The sequence below is a fragment of the Gouania willdenowi genome, unplaced genomic scaffold, assembly GCF_900634775.1.
Source record: "Gouania willdenowi unplaced genomic scaffold, fGouWil2.1 scaffold_196_arrow_ctg1, whole genome shotgun sequence".
In the NCBI taxonomy this organism is placed as follows: domain Eukaryota; kingdom Metazoa; phylum Chordata; class Actinopteri; order Blenniiformes; family Gobiesocidae; genus Gouania; species Gouania willdenowi.
This window is the reverse complement of record NW_021144947.1, coordinates 192,797-214,138: the sequence shown is the minus strand read 5'-3', so window position 1 is coordinate 214,138 and position 21,342 is coordinate 192,797. Positions and strand designations below refer to the sequence as shown.

The window sequence follows — 21,342 nt, the reverse complement described above, 5'->3', positions numbered from 1 at the left end:
GTTAGCTTCAATCCGACACCACATGAAGTCTCTAACCGTGGACATGAATTTAGACCAAAACAACACTAGTTGCATTACAGCAATAGCCTTTTCCCGTTGATCATTCATGGTTCTGTTCCCGATACACTTGACGCAACAGAAGATATGAGTAACCGCATGTCTGCTATACCCAAAGTTGCTTGATGGTGACGTAATCCCATACGTATGTCGTAAATGAACGTGATGACGTGTTTGTCTGTGGAACCTAGTTGAGCTGGTGATCGCGTCCACTGAACCGTGACAGAGTAGGGACAAGGGAGGGGGGATACCTGCTGTGAGCTTGGAACGGCCCCTGTTGCCAGTGTGAGTACACCCTAAGATAATGAGTTGGTTTGTTTACATGTTGTTTAAAGCCGATTGAATCTAATAGTGAGATAAGTAATTTATTTAGGCTGTTGTTTTCGTCGTCTGCATGAATGTTGAAGTCACCTACTATGATAGCTTTATCAGTGCTCAGCACCAGATCAGTGAGAAAGTCAGAGAATTCAGAGAGAAACTCTGAATATGGACCAGGAGGACGGTAAACTATAACCAATAAAGTGGGTTTTTCTATCTTGTTTTTGGGATTACACATTTCAAGTGAGAGGCTTTCAAATGAATTTTGGTTAAGTTTGGTTTTTGGGGTAACTGTGAAAAACTACTGCCACTCCTCCTCCCCGACCACTCTCACGGGGAATATGGTGATTACCATAATTGGGAGGGCTGGCTTCATTAAGAGCAATAAAATCTTCATTTTTGAGCCAGGTCTCTGTGAGGCATAATAAACTGAGTTGATGGTCAGTTATAAGATCACTCACTAAGAGGGATTTAGATGAAAGCGATCTAATATTTAATAGTCCACATTTAACAGTTTTCTCATTATTTTGTGGTCTGTCTGTAGTTTTAATTTTAATGATATTTTTATGGTTAACTCCTCTATTGTATTACACGTTGCTCTGTACAGCTCAGTACAGTGTTTATGGGGTATAAAAGCTCTATACTTTGAGTAAAGGACTTATCTATGGAAGTGTTTGTTGTTACTGCAGGTTTATTCTCAGCTAGTCATGAACGTGTGGAGTTGTGAATCACAGACTGTAGATTTAATTTTAGCAAATACAGACAGTTCATTAAATGTCTGACCAGAGAGGAGAAGACACTGGATCACTGTTACACCACACTAAGCAGTGCTTATCACGCCGTTTCCCGTGCTGCACTGGGCCTATCGGACCATGTGATGGTCCATCTGATTCCTTCATACAGACAGAGGCTGAAGCTCTGTAAACCTGTGGTGAAGGAATCTAAACAATGGACCAGTGAAGCAGTGGAGAAACTCCAGGAGTGTTTGGACTGGACTGACTGGGATGTTTTCAGGTCTGCGAACAGTTCTCTGGATGAGTTTACAGACGCTGTGACGTCCTACATCAGCTTCTGTGAGGCATTCCATCAAAGACCAGGGTGAGTTATAACAATGACAAACCCTGGTTCACAGCTAAGCTCAGAGGGCTGAGGACAGACAAAGAGGTCGCTTTCAGGAGTGGAGACAGAGCCAGGTACAGAGAGTCGAAGTACACGTTTGGAAAGGAGGTGAGAAAAGCCAAACGTTTGTACTCAGAGAAGTTACAATATCAGTTCTCTGCTAACGACTGCTTCTGTCTGGAGAGGCTCACACCTCTGACCAGCCTCACTCCAACACCTTCACCCCCCACATCAAAGCTACAGTCTCACCACAGCTGCTTACTGAGGCTCTCTCCCCTATCTTCCCCCCCTCCTCCCCCCCCTCCTACAGAGACACCTTTCTCCATCAAAGAGAGAGATGTGAATAGACTTTTCAGGAGACAAAACCCCCGTAAGGCTTGTGGACCGGACTCTGTCTCTCCTTCCACCTTAAAGCACTGTGCTGATCAGCTGTCTCCAGTGTTCACAGACATTTTTAACACCTCACTGGAGACATGCACCGTACCAGCCTGTTTTAAGGCCTCCACCATCGTTCCTGTCCCTAAAAAGCTGAGGATCACAGGACTTAATGACTACAGACCCATCGCTCTGACATCTGTGGTCATGAAGTCCTTTGAACGCCTCATGCTCTCCCACATCAAGGACATCACCGACCCCCACCTGGACCCCCTGCAGTTTGCCTATAGATCCAACAGGTCTGTTTGTGGACTTCAGCTCTGCTTTCAACACTATAATCCCAGCTCTGACAGGAAGCAGCACGTGAAGCTGGGAAAAACCATCTCTGCTCCAGGACCATCAGCACTGGATCTCCTCAGGGCTGTGTTCTTTCTCCTCTGATCTTCTCCCTGTACACCAACAGCTGCTCCTCCTCCACCATAACACGACCATCATCGTCTCATCTGTGATGGAGACGAGTCTGACTACAGGTGGAGACAGACGGGCTGGTGTCCTGGTGCAGCCAGAACAACCTGGAGCTCAACGCTTTATAGACAGTGGAGATGATAGCAGACTTCAGGATTTTGAGGCGTGCAAGAAAGATTGTGGCCAACCCCTCCCACCCCGGACCCCGAACTGTTTGTCTCTCCTCTCTGGAAGGAGGTTTAGGTCCATCAGGACCAGAACCTCCAGACACAAAAACAGCTTCTTTTTCTGCCACCATCCACATGAACACAGTCCCAGTCACCCACTGAACCCCCCCCCCCATCACCTCCCTCCCTGATCACCTCCTCCATGAAACATTACCTGATGCACTGTATATATATACATATATATATATATATTTATCCTTTATTCTCTATCTATCCTTTTTGTATCCCTCGTCTTTTATATTCATCATTATTGTCAAGTTAATCTCATTTTTTGTGCTGTTCCTGACTTGAGGGACCTGCTCTTTATTGATGGGGATTCCTGGACTTCACTCAATGAACCAGACCTTCAATTACTTTTTATTTTTATTTAACGTCATTTCTGTGGGTCAGAACATCAGTTCAGGTGAAAAACCTCAAAAAGAAAATATTATTATTTGTAATTATTTTTGTCTTGTTTCTTTCTTTTTTGTTTCGTGCACCGACTACCAAGTCAAATGACTTGTGCTTTCTTAAAAACTGTACTTGGCCAATAAAACATTTCTGATTCTGATTATTATTAGCTAGCATTACCATTAGTATTAGATTACATTATTAGATAGCATTAGCATTACCCCAGCATTATCGTTAACCTAGTTTAACATTAGCCTAGCATTAACATTAACCTAACAATAGCATTGACCAAGCATTAGCACTAATCTAACATTAGCATTAACCAAACAATAGCATTAACCTAGCATTAGCAATAACCTAGCATTAGCATCACCGTTAACCTAGCATTATCACTAACCGAGCATTAGCATTAACGTTAACCTAGCATTAGCATTAACGTTAACCTAGCATTAGCATCACCGTTAACCTAGCATTATCACTAACCGAGCATTAGCATTAACGTTAACCTAGCATTAGCATTAACGTTAACCTAGAATTATCACTAACATAGCATTAACGTTAACCTAGCATTAGCATTAACCTAGCATTAGAAAAAAAAATAAAAGTCCTTGTAATAAAAAGGTTGAATGTCACCTGATGAGAAGACTTTCTATTAGACATAGATATGGATCATGTTAGATCTCAGAGGTAGAGTTTAAGTAACATTTATTTCTATAACATAGACACAAAGTGCTTCACAACAGCTTAAAATAAAAAATACACAGTTTAGAATCAAAACCAGTAAATAATAATAATATAATAATAATATAATAATAATAATAATAATAATAATAATAGTAATAATAATATAATAATAATAATAATAATAATAATAATAATAATAATAGTAATAATAATAATATAATAATAATAATAATAATAATAGTAATAATAGTAATAATAATAATAATAATATAATAATAATATAATAATAATAATAATAATAATAATAGTAATAATAATATAATAATAATAATAATAATAATAATAATAATAATAATAATAATAATAATAATAATAATAATATAATAATAATAATAATAATAATAATAGTAATAATAGTAATAATAATAATAATAATAATAATAGTACACACAGTAAGACAACATAAAGTCATAACTGTAACTAATTAAAAACTTGAACAAATAAATGAGTCTTTAGTTGGTTTTTGAAGGTGTTCACAGAGAACGTAGAGAGAGAAGAAGATGGTTCCAGAGCCTGAAAGAAACAGGAAAGATTGTTCTCCGAGTATGAGGAACCATCAGCAGATACTGATCCACCTCAGATCCTGATGTAAGAAGGAACCTGAACCTGCAAAGCTCTGAACGCTAGAACCAGAATTTTCAATGGAGTTCTTTTAGAACTTTAGGAACTGTGAGTCCTCCTATGAGTACGGGTCAGAATTCTCACTACAGAGTTGTGCACTAGTTGCAGAGGAAACAGACGTGTAACCTCGGTAAACATCAGCGCCACCGTTGATATCGTGAGATTTTGTAGATTGGGTCATGTGATTTAAACTTGGCAGATCAACGAGTCAGGAAGGAACGTGTTTCACACACTATTAGAGACTTCTTCTGTGTATTTATCCTTTTACATGTTTGTAGATAACGATCAGCGTTATGGAAGCGGGTAACGTGCACAAACAAGTCACTTAAAATTGGTGAGTGATATGCTAAGCTAGCGCTAGCTGAAAACCATTCATATCAATGCGTAGCTTAGCATCAGTGGTTTGTGACACTTCCTCTGTGGTTATGTAGCACTGGTACTATGACATGGTGTTTTATGATCATTTCTGCAGAATAAAATATATATATTCTCTACTTCTATGTAATTAATATGCAAAGTTACAGTGTACTGTGGGTGATGTATTATAATTATAAATACAGAATATTTGATGGTGAGTTTCCCTGGATTTTAAAAAGGATTTTCTCCACCAGTGCAGTAGGAGACTTTACAGCTCATCCCACAATCACACACACAACTCGACTACGTTATGTGAGACACACTTTAAAAATACACTCCTGGATTCAACATCTTCATCTTCTCTCATTCCTCCTAAGATGAGGAGTGTTTAGATCCTATGAACTTTTGGGGAACTATGAATTATAAATGATTAATTATTGATGAAATACTGTAATTTGATTCACTTTTTTGTATGTATATAATAATTTCACGTCATTACCAAATAATGTACACCTCACTGATTGTTGCACTAAACACTGTATAATACATTTCACTTGCATACACACGTTTTGTGTGATTAATGGTCTTCAACCTCCATGAGAACTTATCAGAGCTTCTGATTCTAGTCTGGGATTATAACACATTACTGATGATATTAATATTGTAACTGTAGTTTGGGATGAGCAGTGTTACACATGAGAATAAACTATTACAATAGTCTAAAGACACAAAGACATAGATGATCAGCTCCAGATCATTTAGAGATGTTCCTACAGTGTGAAAGGTAACACCTACGTTTCTATCTACTGTACCTATCTTGGTATTGATATGTGGGTTAGGGTTATATCCACTAAACACTTTAGCTTTAACGTAGCAGTAGAGCTGGAGATCATCAGCAAATAGGTGGTAAAAAATATCACTAAACCTTTGGACGATCTTTCCCAAGGACGTCAAATACAACAAAAATATAACAGGACCCAAAACAGAGCCTTGAGGGGCTAATGTAGCAAATGTAGCTAACATAACTAACGTAGCTAATGTAGCTAACGTAGCTAATGTAGCTAACATAGCTAACGTAGATAATGTAGCTAATGTAGCTGACATAGCAAACGTAGCTAATGTAGCTAACATAGCTAATGTAGCTAACATAGCTAACGTAGATAATGTAGCTAATGTAGCTGACATAGCAAACGTAGCTAATGTAGCTAACATAGCTAACGTAGATAATGTAGCTAATGTAGCTGACATAGCAAACGTAGCTAATGTAGCTAACATAGCTAACGTAGATAATGTAGATAATGTAGCTGACATAGCAAACGTAGCTAATGTAGCTGACATAGCTAATATAGCTAACATAGCTAATGTAGCTAACGCTGTGACAGAGCTGAGACATAACTGTGGTTTTTCCTCTAACAAAGTCTGGGTCCCTAGGGACAGCTGGTGGGTCACAATGAGCAAAAAAAAAAAAAAAAAAACAATAATTAAAACTGTATTTTGTTGCAAGAACAAAACATGCATGTGTCACAAAAATATTTTATTTCTCATAGTGTTTGATGAAATAAAGTCTATATATAATAAATATGAAAGTGTGTGTTTTATAAAGACTACAGTAATTTAAGATACTTTCATTTTATTTTATCCCCAGGATTATATAGTTATTATAAAAACCTCTTCACATCCACCAACATCTTAATGTCCTTTTACTTTTTATGATGAAAAACACTTTGCTAAGCTTCTTACCCCCCCCCCCCCCCCCCCCCCCCATATCTAAAATCTGCTCCAGAATAAACCAGATGGCTGCTAAACTACGGTTCTTTGCCATATGACGAAGGGTCTCTGTCTGTGCCAACACTGGGGCTGTGATAGGCTCCTCCTCCTCCAGTGAGAACCAATCAGTGTTTACGTAACTGTTTCCTAAAGGCAGACGAGGAGGAGAACTGGACCAGTTTGGATCAGATCTTTAATAATTTGGCTGATTCAGAGCAAATCTCTCGTTCTCACTGAAAATTTATTCACTGTGAAAATCTGCGACTTTTCACACATGAGACGTGAGAGAAAGAAAGAGTGTGTTGTGGGTTTTATTAACACTAGTGGACATACAGTACAGTGCTCTGACTGTGTATATATAAATATATATATAAACAGTACATTTAACGCTCTTAAGGAGAATACTAACAATATAAGAAAACAGGACCATGACTGGTCCGTTATGCTTTGGCTTCTATAACTGTAATGTTTCCTTTATTGTTTACATATAAGGGGTTCAGCCAACACACACACACACACATATATACAGTATATATATATATACTGTATATATACAGAATATTGTGACCCTGTTTATCTGGATCTGGAGCTCATCGTGCAGGTATTTCTCCATAAAGAGTCACGAACACAAACCTGTAGATTCATCTAACGTTACAGACGAGACCAACTCAGGAACTTGACGGACATCCCAAAAGTAAATAAGGGGGGCGGGGCTTTCGCAAAAGGTCAATTCTGATTTGTACCCAATAAAGTAGAAATAGTTGGTGGAACATGCTAAGCTAAAAGGCTAGCTAAACCCCAGGTCCTCCACACTAATGTTTCCACTGGTTTGTTGTTGATAAAGTGGTGAAAATTATCTACAAAAAAACAAAAAACAACCATATTTTTTAAAAAAAATCTGAAACATTTTATTTCAAAATACATTTAATCTCACAGTATTATAAACAGAGCGTTAATGAATGTTCTTTATATAGCGGTGGTAGAACAACGATCATTTATTACGGTTTCACTAAAACGTCTCTAAACTGTATTGACAAATGTAAACAATCCTCAGCATCAATTCTAATATCTTTGTTTGATACTTGTTGATTCCTAAGCTCCTCCCACTGCAGGAGGAAGTTGCGTAACAGTAATGTTCACATTTAGGCTCTAATGGTTTCATTTAATAATCAATCAATACATATGAACATGAGACTTCAGTCAGTTATTAGATGTTAAACTTACCTTTACCATGACTCAGCACTATGTGAACTAATCACTATTAGGAATGTTTGTTAAAAATATAAATGAACATTAGAATGAAATATTATATTTAAAATAGTTTGTAGACTTTACTGTGTTTACTGCTGAGTTTAATGTTCTTATTGATTTTTAAACTGTTTTTAATCATATAAAGGACATTGAGTATGAAATGTTCTATATTAATAAATGTTGTCTTGTCGACATCTCTCACTACTACATTACCCATAAGCCACCACAGGCACATCCACCCATATTGTGATTTCTACAAGTGGTATTTTCTCATTTTTCATTGATCATTCAGAAAATCATAAAAATGTGTCACTTGTTATTATCAATATTTGACGAAAATTTCATTCAAATCTGTTCATAACTTTTCAAGTTATTTAGTTAACACACACGCACGCGCGCGCACACGCACACGCACACGCACACGCACACGCACACACACACACACACACACACACACACACACACACACACACACACACACACACAGGTTTAAGGTAAGGATTAAGGTAAGGGTAAGTGTTAAGGGCTTATGTTACATTTAAATGATGGTTTTTATTAGATGATTATTGTGGCCATAAACTTTAAATTATTTCCTCAAAGGCACAAAATAGTTCAGACTTATTATTATTTCTTATGATTTCTTATTAATATTCCTTATTCTTATGATTTCTTATTAATATTCCTTATTATTATTATTTCTTATTAATATTTCTTATTATTATATATTAATAGATAGATCAGACAGTCTGTGTCCATGTTCTCAATCTGCTGCTTAAGGACTTTTGCCAAAATATATTCCCACAGTTTTAGTGAAAACCAAAGTTTCTTCACATTCTGTTGTTTATTTAAAGTTTAGGAACAAAGTGTGTGTGAGAAGTAAAGTTAGTGTAAGTGAGAAATAGTCAAACAGCTGATCAAACACTACAGCTGAGATTCTACCAATGTGTGTGTTTTCACACACACACACACACTCATGAAATGGAACATCAATACAGTCGTTAAAAAGCTGACTAAACAACTTTGAGCTGTTGGCAGAAACACTGCCATTGTTTTTAGATAAAAACCTTCATGTGAACGATTAGTCTCATCCATACTGGGATTAATAACTAACTATTGATCCATTTCCACTTTAAAATGCATTTAATTACAAACATCACTTCTACAATACCTTTCATATACTGTATATATACAGTACACACATATATAAACACTAGAGGCACAATGTATATCGCTATCAATGATGATGTGATATGAAAAACTACATAATATTGTAATGATCAGAATGTTATAGTGTTGGTTGAAGTCAAAGGGCAATGTTGCATCTCAGAGAAAATATATTAGTTTCCACCTTAACGCTGCAGTATGTACGTTTGTTTGATTTGTCTGAGTCCTGAAATCATCTAAATGTCCTTATTAGTAGATCTATGTCTAATAAACACATTATGAACCATGTTCGTTTCATTAATTTACTTTACAGTTTTAGAGCCTGTGTTCCTCCGGCTTGAAATCATGTGATTGATGATGTCACATGGCCCTGAGGATAGAATTCCTTTAAGGTCGAAATCCTTCAACAGGCTGTGATTTACTCTAACTTCAGCCACCAGAGCGTGTCAGCGCACTGTTTAAGGGAAAGTAAAGGTCCCTGAGGAGAGCTCTTCTTCTCTGCTTCATTGTCTACTACCAAACCTCAGAGTTGGAAATGTCGCCCCCTGTGGTCACAACTGTATTTATCCTCTTTCTATAAACAAGAAGTTTACATCAACATCTTTAACGTTTCCTGTGTTTTTAACAAAACCAGTGTAAAATCGTTTAACGTCACTAAAACTACTGAACATGTTTATCTGAGGAAAATTAAATGAGGAAGTAAACATTTTGATTCATCTACATATTAATAACTTTTATTTTGCAAGTTTCTGGAACGCCACAAAATGTAAAAAATAATCCCTGTGAAAGGAATGAAAACAATAATAACTGTAAAATACAGCAGGTACGTTTCAATGGTTTTAATAATTAATTAATCAGGTCCCACTGCAGCCCCCCCCCCCCCCCCCTTATTCACATTATAGGTTTATTTATACATGTTTGCACCAATTCTTCCATGAGTTTGTTTAGTTATTTGCATCATTCACATACTGTATGTGTATAAAAGTATGAGACTTATCTAAGAACAGGTGATAAAAACATCAACTACTGCTTTAGCCAATAAAACATGGCACACAGAGCTAGAAGCTGATTGGCTCATAGATTGGTCCTTTGTAGTGAGTGAGACATTAGAACCTATGAACAGAAGGCAGGTCAGGTGGTCCCCAACATGAGGTTCATGTCTCTATGGAGGAGGAGGGCCCACTAAGACTTGCCTGTGTTGGCCACAAATGGCACTGAGCCAAACAAGTCCTCTGGTGGGAGGAGCTTAGCAGCAGAGGCGGGATTAAGTCTGTGATTGGTTTCCTCTTTATCCAAAGGCTTTTCTATAAAGACGAGGACTAGAGTTAGATAGTGTCCTGTTAAACATGGAATTATTATTATTAATAAATATTAGGAAGTTAAAGTGCAATACGGTCCTGCAGCGTGAACAGATCAGTATCATATATATACATATATATATACACATATACATATATATATACACATATACATATATGTATATATATATATACATATATATTTAACACATCCTTAGGTCTCAGATAAACCTCTGTCATTGCTCAAACCAAACTGATTCATGACTCAGCAAAACCTCCTTCAGATGACACGGCCTCAGGCTTCAAAATAAAAGACTCAATAATCTTAGGCTTTAAAACACAACATGGTGTTTTATTTTGAAGGAACCAGATGTACACATGACGAAGTGAGTTGAAAAGCTGTTCTTTCCTTTTATTTTTTTAAAGTTCAGATCTATGGACGTATTGTTTGATTAATAAATACATAGTTAAATGAAACATTGATATACATATGTTGACCTTTAAAAATGAACAGAAAATAAAGACATATTAATGTCTAGGGATGAGAATCAAAAACTGCTTCTTTCTGAGAACTGGTTCCCAATAATCCAATTCCTAGGAATCGTTTGTTTGCTTGAATTTCAATTTCCTCTTACGTCACAAATACGTAACGATAAACTCCTCCCACCATACAGTTGTTCTTTCTCACACACACACACACACACACACACACACACACACACACACACACACACACACACACACACACACACACACACACACACACACACACACACACACACACACACACACACACACACACACACACACACACACATACACACACACACACACACACACACAGAACTGTAAATATTCTCAAATGTTTGCAGACATAACATGTCACATGTTGTAATAATAACAATAATAATAATAAATTATAAATTTGTATATATTATGTCAGTAAATAATGTCTATAACACCTTTCACACACAGAGGTCACAAAGTGCTTTACATGTCATCATATTCACACACCAATGAGACAGAGCTGCCATACAAGGCGCTGGTCGACCACTGGGAGCAACTTGGGGTTCAGTGTGTTGCCCAAGGACACTTCAACACATAACAGACTGGGATCGAACCCCCAACCTCTCAATCAGAGGACAACCCCTCTACCACCTGATCCACAGTCTTATCAAATCCAATCCCTACTAATGACGTCATGTTTATTTACAGTTCCTTCTAAATAAAATGTCATGTTGTGTCTGATAACTTTTATTTTGAAGCCTGAGGCTGTGTCATCTGAAAGAGGTTTTGCTGAGTCATGAGTCAGTTTGGTCTGACCAATGACAAAGGTTTATCTGAGACCTGAGGATGTGTTAAACATCTAAACAGTAGAGCAAACATATCTGCATCTTTTGATTTCTACTGTTTTTTTATAAAAAGTAATAAATGATAAATATCACTCACTAGCTCTGAGCATGTCAAACTCCCTGTCAATCAGTTCCTCCTCAGTGAGTTTAGAGAAGTTGTCTTCTCCAAAAGGATTCCATCCTGACATGTCAGGAGCTTTAGAGGCGGAGCTACAGCGGCTCTGGGAGGAAACATTCCTACAACAATAAAACATTTATTACAGTCGACCTCCACATGAGAAATGAAACACAAGATTGTTTTAAACACATCAAAATAATATTTACACATACGTTCTACTGTATCAAACATTTTAAAAGTTGCTTATTGATTGATTGATTGATATATATGACGTAATTTACCGAGGATTAGTGTGTGAAGGGTTCCCAGGTGTGTGAGCCGTAGCAGCTGGTTGACATTGATCAGGAGTCGTTATTATTCCACCGATTGATGACGATACGTTAGAGGAACTCGGGGTCGTGTTAAAGTGGAGGGGGGAGGATAAACGTGGGAGGGGCTGAGCTGGAAGCTGCTGCTGCTGATGATGATGATGATGATGATGAGTAAACGCCTGTTGGTAGTGGTGCTGCTGGGACAGAAATAAATAGAAAATAAAGTCAAAACAAGAGCAAATAACTATTGATTTATTGGGATTAAGCTGTACAGTGGAGTTAATAATGATCAAAGAGTTCATTAAGATTAATAAACTTGGTTTATTGTTGGTTGAGGTTAACGTTCTTATTTTTGTTATTAAACCATTGGTTTAATAGATTTTATGTCTTAACTATTTCTATAGCAGTTATTAAAACATTGCAATATTTGGAACGTAGATCTTAGCAATGATAAAGAGATTTATACTTTATGGAGATGAAAATGATACATTTATGTTGAAAGAGACTTTAGAAATAAGGGTTGTTTAGTATTATTTTAACTTAGAATTATTCACCAAATCCTCAGAAAATGTATATTTCTGTGAGTTCAGAATAAATGATAAAAATAAAGAATCTCACCATTGCTGTGATCTGAGACTGATACACAGGTTGAATTATCATCTGCTGCTGATGGACAGCCTGTTGGTACTGGTGGGACAAATATATATATATATATGTAGTGGTTTTAACATTTATCCAACATTACAGATAGTTTTACCTGTAGATAGAGCATGTGTTGTTGTTGTTGTTGTTGTTGTTGTTGTTGTTGTTGTTGTTGTTGTTGTTGTTGTTGTTGTTGTTGTTGTTGTTGTTGTTGTTGTTGTTGTTGTTGTTGTTGTTGTAAAAGCAGATCTCCATGCTGGAGCTGGTGACTGATGGTCTGAGGGTGTGGAACTGGCTGCCCTGAACCAGGAGTGGGAGGGGCATAGGATAGAGTGGGAGGGGCATAGGATAGACACAAAGATCAATACATTAAATCATTAAGGCACCGTCAAGTAAACATTTTCAAAAGTGTCTGTTTTACTATTGAAATAAAAGTGGTTACATGTAATAAACAATCAGTGGAATCCATTAGTGAGATGTAAACATCAGTGTAGGTTTAGTTTATTAACAAACCACCTTTTTGTCCATTGTTGGCAGCTCCTGTGGCTCCTGTGGGTCCTGTGGGTCCACACATCTTAACAGTATTATTCATGTGTAGAACATTACTGTTACTGTTACCAGCCTTTGGTCTCTGTCTAGGAGCTATAGATGTTTCTGTTGGACCCACAGTGTCTGTTATTCTGGAAAAAACAACAAAGACGGTTCTGTTTGATCACTTTTTATAGTGATAAACACTTTTTTGTTGCATAGCAACATCATTTTTATTAGCCTTTTATTTAAGACCATCTTCAAAAAGGTTTGAATGTCTTTGAATGAAGATACTGTAACAACTTTATATGATCAGTTACACAAAGTCTTTATCAGTGATCAATACCTGTGATCAGTTAAAGTCTTTATCAGTGATCAATACCTGTGATCAGTTAAAGTCTTTATCAGTGATCAATACCTGTGATCAGTTAAAGTCTTTATCAGTGATCAATACCTGTGATCAGTTAAAGTCTTTATCAGTGATCAATACCTGTGATCAGTTAAAGTCTTTATCAGTGATCAATAGCTGTGATCATTTAGTCTTATCAGTGATCAATACCTGTGATCAGTTAAAGTCTTTATCAGTGATCAATACCTGTGATCAGTTAAAGTCTTTATCAGTGATCAATAGCTGTGATCATTTAGTCTTTATCAGTGATCAATACCTGTGATCAGTTAAAGTCTTTATCAGTGATCAATACCTGTGATCAGTTAAAGTCTTTATCAGTGATCAATAGCTGTGATCATTTAGTCTTTATCAGTGATCAATACCTGTGATCAGTTAAAGTCTTTATCAGTGATCAATACCTGGCCTTACTGCTGCTTTTCTTAGCAGCGACCTCACTAGCAGTCAGAGGCTCCTGAAGTGATGTAGGAATGCTAGAGTTCTGAAAACAGGAAATCATAATTAATAGATTTGAATAAAAACAACATCATTTATATTGATTCATTTGAAACTTACAAACAGATTTGGAACTGGACAAACTTTTCCTGCTAATTTAAAGGAAACGTAGGAAACCTGGAAAATATCTGGTCTCTTCTCTGCGTCTGGTTCCAGCATGTACCCTAAAAATAATAACAATGAATGTACCCTAAAAATAATAACAATGAATGTACCCTAAAAATAATAACAATTAATGTACCCTAAAAATAATAACAATGAATGTACCCTAAAAATAATAACAATTAATGTACCCTAAAAATAATAACAATGAATGTACCCTAAAAATAATAACAATTAATGTACCCTAAAAATAATAACAATGATGTACCCTAAAAATAATAACAATGAATGTACCCTAAAAAATAATAACAATTAATGTACCCTAAAAATAATAACAATTAATGTACCCTAAAAATAATAACAATTAGTGTACCCTAAAAAATAATAACAATGAATGTACCCTAAAAATAATAACAATGAATGTACCCTAAAAATAATAACAATTAATGTACCCTAAAAATAATAACAATGAATGTACCCTAAAAATAATAACAATGAATGTACCCTAAAAATAATAACAATGAATGTACCCTAAAATAATAACAATTAATGTACCCTAAAAATAACAATTAATGTACCCTAAAAATAATAACAATTAATGTACCCTAAAAATAATAACAATTAATGTACCCTAAAAATAATAACAATTAATGTACCCTAAAAATAATAACAATTAATGTACCCTAAAAATAATAACAATGAATGTACCCTAAAAATAATAACAATTAATGTACCTAAAATAAATAACATGAATGTACCCTAAAAATAATAACAAATGAATGTACCCTAAAATAATAACAATGAATGTACCCTAAAAATAATAACAATTAATGTACCCTAAAAATAATAACAATTATGTAACCCTAAAAATAATAACAAGTAATGTACCCTAAAATAATAACAATTAATGTACCCTAAAAATAATAACAATTAATGTACCCTAAAAATAACAACAATTAATGTACCCTAAAAATAATAACAATGAATGTACCCTAAAATAATAACAATGAATGTACCTAAAAATAATAACAATGAATGTACCCTAAAAATAATAACAATGAATGTACCCTAAAAAGTATAACAAGGAATGTACCCTAAAAATAATAACAATGAATGTACCCATAAAAATAATAACAATGAATGTACCCTAAAATATAACAATGAATGTACCTTTATAACAATGAATGTACCCAAAAATAATAACATGAATGTACCCTAAAAATATAACAAGGAATGTACCCTAAAAATAATAACAATGAATGTACCCTAAAAATAATAACATGAATGTACCCTAAAAATATAACAATGAATGTACCCTAAAAATAATAACAATGAATGTACCCTAAAAATAATAACAATGAATGTACCCTAAAAATAATAACAATGAATGTACCCTAAAAAATAATAACAATGAATGTACCCTAAAAATAATAACAATGAATGTACCCCTAAAATAATACAATGAATTACCTAAAATAATAACAATGAATGTACCCTAAAAAATAATAACATGAATGTACCCTAAAATAATAACAATGAAGTGTACCCTAAAATAATAACAATGATGTCCCTAAAAATAATAACAATGAATGTACCCTAAAAATAATAACAATGAATGTACCCTAAAAATAATAACAATAAATGTACCCTAAAAATATAACAATGAATGTACCCTAAAAATAATAACAATGAATGTACCCTAAAATAATACAGACATGAATGTACCCTAAAAATAATAACAATGAATGTACCCTAAAATAATAACAATGAATGTACCCTAAAAATAATAACAATGAATGTACCCTAAAAATAATAACAATGAATGTACCCTAAAATAATAACAATGAATTACCCTAAAAAATAAACAATGAATGTACCCTAAAAATAATAACAATGAATGTACCCTAATAAAAATAATAACAATGAAGTACCCTAAAAATAATAACAATGAATGTACCCTAAAAATAATAACAATGAATGTACCCTAAAAATAATAACAATGAAGTACCCTAAAAATAATAACAATGAATGTACCCTAAATAATAACAATGAATGTACCCTAAAAATAATAACAATGAATGTACCCTAAAAATAATAACAATGAATGTACCCTAAAAATAATACATGAATGTACCCTAAAAATAATAACAATGAATGTACCCTAAAAATAATAACATGAATGTACCCTAAAAATAATAACAATGAATGTACCCTAAAAATAATAACAATGAATACCCTAAAAATAATAACAATGATGTACCCTAAAAATAATAACAATGAATGTACCCTAAAATAATAACAATGAATGTACCCTAAAAATAACAATGAATGTACCCTAAAAATAATAACAATGAATGTACCCTAAAAATAATAACAATGAATGTACCCTAAAAATAATAACAATGAATTTACCCTAAAAATAATAACAATGAATGTACCCTAAAAATAATAACAATGAATGTACCCTAAAAATAATAACAATGAATGTACCCTAAAAATAATACAATGAATGTACCCTAAAAATAATAACAATGAATGTACCAAAAAAATAATAACAATGAATGTACCCTAAAAATAATAACAATGAATGTACCCTAAAAATAATAACAATGAATGTACCCTAAAAATAATACAATGAATGTACCCTAAAAATAATAACAATGATGTACCCTAAAATAATAACAATGAATGTACCCTAAAAATAATAACAATGAATGTACCCTAAAAATAATAACAATGAATGTACCCTAAAAATAATAAACATGAATGTACCCTAAAAAATAATAACTGAATGTACCCTAAAAATAATAACAATGAATGTACCCTAAAAATAATAACAATGAATGTACCCTAAAAATAATAACAATGAATGTACCCTAAAAATAATAACAATTAATGTACCCTAAAAATAATAACAATTAATGTACCCTAAAAATAATAAGAATTAATGTACCCTAAAAATAATAACAATTAATGTACCCTAAAAATAATAACAATGAATGTACCCTAAAAATAATAACAATGAATGTACCCTAAAAATAATAACAATTAATGTACCTTAAAAATAATAACAATTAATGTACCCTAAAAATAACAACAACAAATTAATGTACCCTAAAAATAACAACAATTAATGTACCCTAAAAATAACAACAATTAATGTACCCTAAAAATAATAACAATTATTGTACCCTAAAAATAACAACAATTAATGTACCCTAAAAATAACAACAATTAATGTACCCTAAAAATAACAACAATTAATGTACCCTAAAAATAACAACAATTAATGTACCCTAAAAATAATAACAATGAATGTACCCTAAAAATAATAACAAGAATGTACCCTAAAATAATAACAATGATGTACCCTAAAATAATAACAATGAATGTACCCTAAAAATAATAACAATGAATGTACCCTAAAAATAATAACAATGAATGTACCCTAAAAATAATAACAATGTAATGTACCCTAAAAATAATAACATGCAATGACTACCCTAAAATAATAACAATGAATGTACCCTAAAAAATAAACTACAATGAATGGACCCTAAAAATAATAACAATGAAGTACCCTAAAATAATAACAATGAATGTACCCTAAAAATAAATAACAAGAATGTACCCTAAAAATAATAACAATTAATGTACCCTAAAAATAATAACAATTAATGTACCTTAAAAATAATAACAATTAATGTACCTTAAAAATAATAACAATTATGTACCCTAAAAATAAAACATTAATGTACCCTAAAAATAACAACACAATTAATGTACCCTAAAATAATACACAATTAATGTACCCTAAAAATAATAACAATTAGATGACCCTAAAAATAATAACAATTATGTACCCTAAAAATAACAACAATTAAGTACCCTAAAATTATAACAATGAATGTACCCTAAAAATAACAACAATGAATGTACCCTAAAAATAACAACAATGAATGTACCCTAAAAAATAACAATGAATGTACCCAAAAATAATAACAATGAATGTACCCTAAAATATAACAATGAATGTACCCTAAAATAATAACAATGAATGTACCCTAAAAATATAAACATGAATGTACCCTAAAAATAATAACAATGAATGTACCCTAAAATAATACAATGAATGTACCCTAAATAATAACACTGAATGTACCCTAAAATAATAACAATGAATGTACCCTAAAATAATAACATTGAATGTACCCTAAAAATAATAACAATGAATGTACCCTAAAAATAATAACAATGAATGTACCCTAAAAATAATAGAAATTAATGTACCCTAAAAATAATAACAATTAATGTACCCTAAAAATAATAACAATGAATGTACCCTAAAAATAATAACAATGTAATGTACCATAAAAATAATAACAATTAATGTACCCTAAAAATAATAACAAATTAATGTACCCTAAAAATAATAACAATTAATGTACCCTAAAAATAATAACAAGTAATGTACCCTAAAAATAACAACAAGTAATGTACCCTAAAAATAATAACAATTATGTACCTACTATAACAATTTCACCAAATAACAACAATTAATGTACCCTAAAAATAAACAACATTAATGTACCCTAAAAATAACAACAATTAATGTACCCGAAAAATAACAAACAATTAATGTTGACCCTAAAAAATAATAACAATGAATGTACCCTAAAAATAATAACAATGAATGTACCCTAAAAATAATAACAATGAATGTACCCTAAAAATAATAAATGAATGTACCCTAAAAAAAGAACAATGAATTACCCTAAAAATAATAACAATGAATGTACCCTAAAAATAATAACAATGAATGTACCCTAAAAATAATAACAATGAATGTACCCTAAAAATAATAACAATGAATGTACCCTAAAATAATAACAATGAATGTACCCTAAAATAATAACATGATGTACCCCCTAAAATAATAACAATGAATGTACCTAAAATAATACAATGAATGGACCCTAAAAAGAATAACATTTATGTACCCTAAAAATAATAACAATTAATGTACCTTAAAAATAATAACAATTAATGTACCCTAAAATAATAACAATTAATGTACCCTAAAAATAACAACAATTAATGTACCCTAAAAATAACAACAATTAATACCCTAAAATAATAACAATTAATGTACCCTAAAAATAATAACAATTATTGTACCCTAAAAAACAACAATTAATGTACCCTAAAATAATATACAATTAATGTACCAGAAAATAACAACAATTAATGTACCCTAAAAATAACAACAATGAATGTACCCCTAAAAATAATAACAATGAATGTACCCTAAAAATAATAACATGATGTACCCTAAAAATAATAACAATGATGTACCCTAAAAATATAACAATTAATGTACCCTAAAAATAATAACAATTAATGTACCCTAAAAATATAACAATTAATGTACCCTAAAAAAATAACAATGAATGTACCTAAAAAATAATACAATGATGTAACCCTAAAAATAATAACAATGAATGTACCCTAAAAATAATAACAATGAAGTTACCCTAAAAATAATAACAATGAATGTACCCTAAAAATAACAACAATGAATGTACCCTAAAAATAACAACAATGAATGTACCCTAAAAATAACAACAATGAATGTACCCTAAAAATAACAACAATGAATGTACCCTAAAAATAATAACAATGAATGTACCCTAAAATAATAACAATGAATGTACCCTAAAATAATAACAATTAATGTACCCTAAAAATAATAACAATTAATGTACCCTAAAAATAATAATTAATGTACCCTAAAAATAATAACAAATGTACCCTAAAAATAATAACAATGAATGTACCCTAAAAATAATAACAATGAATGTACCCTAAAAATAATAACAATGAATGTACCCTAAAAATAATAACAATGAATGTACCCTAAAAATAATAACAATGATGTACCCTAAAAATAATAACAATGAATGTACCCTAAAAATAATAACAATGAATGTACCCTAAAAATAATAACAATGAATGTACCCTAAAAATAATAATTAATGTACCCTAAAAATAATAATTAATGTACCCTAAAAATAACAATTAATGTACCCTAAAAATAACAATTAATGTACCCTAAAATAATAACAATTTAATGTACCTAAAAAATAATACATTAATGTACCCTAAAAATAATAATTAATGTACCCTAAAAATAATAATTAATGTACCCTAAAAATAATAATTAATGTACCCTAAAAATAATAACAATTAATGTACCCTAAAAATAATAATTAATGTACCCTAAAAATAATAATTAATGTACCCTAAAAATAACAATTAATGTACCCTAAAAATAATAACAATTAATGTACCCTAAAAATAACAATTAATGTACACTAAAAATAATAACAATTAATGTACCCTAAAAATAATAACAATTAATGTACCCTAAAAATAACAACAATTAATGTACCCTAAAAATAACAACAATTAATGTACCCTAAAAATAATAACAATTAATGTACCCTAAAAATAACAACAATTAATGTACCCTAAAAATAATAACAATGAATGTACCCTAAAAATAACAACAATTAATGTACCCTAAAAATAATAACAATGAATGTACCCTACAAATAATAACAATGAATGTACCCTAAAAATAATAACAATGAATGTACCCTAAAAATAATAACAATTAATGTACCCTAAAAATAATACAATTAATGCCCTAAAAATAATACAATGAATGTACCCTAAAAATAATAACAATTAATGTACCCTATAAAAATAAACAATTAGTGTACCCTAAAAATAATAACAATGAATGTACCCTAAAAATAATAACAATGAATGTACCCTAAAATAATAACAATGAATGTACCTAAAAATATAACAATTAATGTACCTAAAAATAATCAATTAATGTACCCTAAAAAATAACAACAATTAATGTACCCTACAAATAATAACATGAAGTACCCTACAAATATAACAATGAATGTACCCTAAAATAATAATTAATGTACCCTAAAAAAATAACAATTAATGTACCCTAAAATATAACAATTAATGTACCCTAAAAATAATAACAATGAATGTACCCCTACAAATAATAACAATGAATGTACCCTAAAAATAATAACAATGAATGTACCCTAAAAATAATAACAATGAATGTACCCTAAAAATAACAACAATTAATGTACCCTAAAAATAATAATTAATGTACCCTAAAAATAATAATTAATGTACCC

The 21,342-nt window shown here is 32.0% G+C and overlaps 1 protein-coding gene across 1 annotated transcript in view; it reads right to left on the bottom strand.

Annotated features, from left to right (window-relative positions):
• Positions 1 to 10,037: 10,037 nt before the first annotated feature.
• Positions 10,038 to 21,342, bottom strand: part of LOC114458839 (BMP-2-inducible protein kinase-like) — a 28,607-nt gene continuing 17,302 nt past the window's right edge. The window contains exons 8-15 of the mRNA XM_028441215.1: positions 14,066 to 14,169; positions 13,912 to 13,991; positions 13,093 to 13,256; positions 12,692 to 12,876; positions 12,553 to 12,621; positions 11,905 to 12,131; positions 11,603 to 11,742; positions 10,038 to 10,159 (exon numbers count right to left, since the gene is read on the bottom strand). Coding sequence (XP_028297016.1) covers positions 10,038 to 10,159; positions 11,603 to 11,742; positions 11,905 to 12,131; positions 12,553 to 12,621; positions 12,692 to 12,876; positions 13,093 to 13,256; positions 13,912 to 13,991; positions 14,066 to 14,169 — 1,091 coding nt within the window. The remainder of the gene's footprint in view (positions 10,160 to 11,602; positions 11,743 to 11,904; positions 12,132 to 12,552; positions 12,622 to 12,691; positions 12,877 to 13,092; positions 13,257 to 13,911; positions 13,992 to 14,065; positions 14,170 to 21,342) is intronic.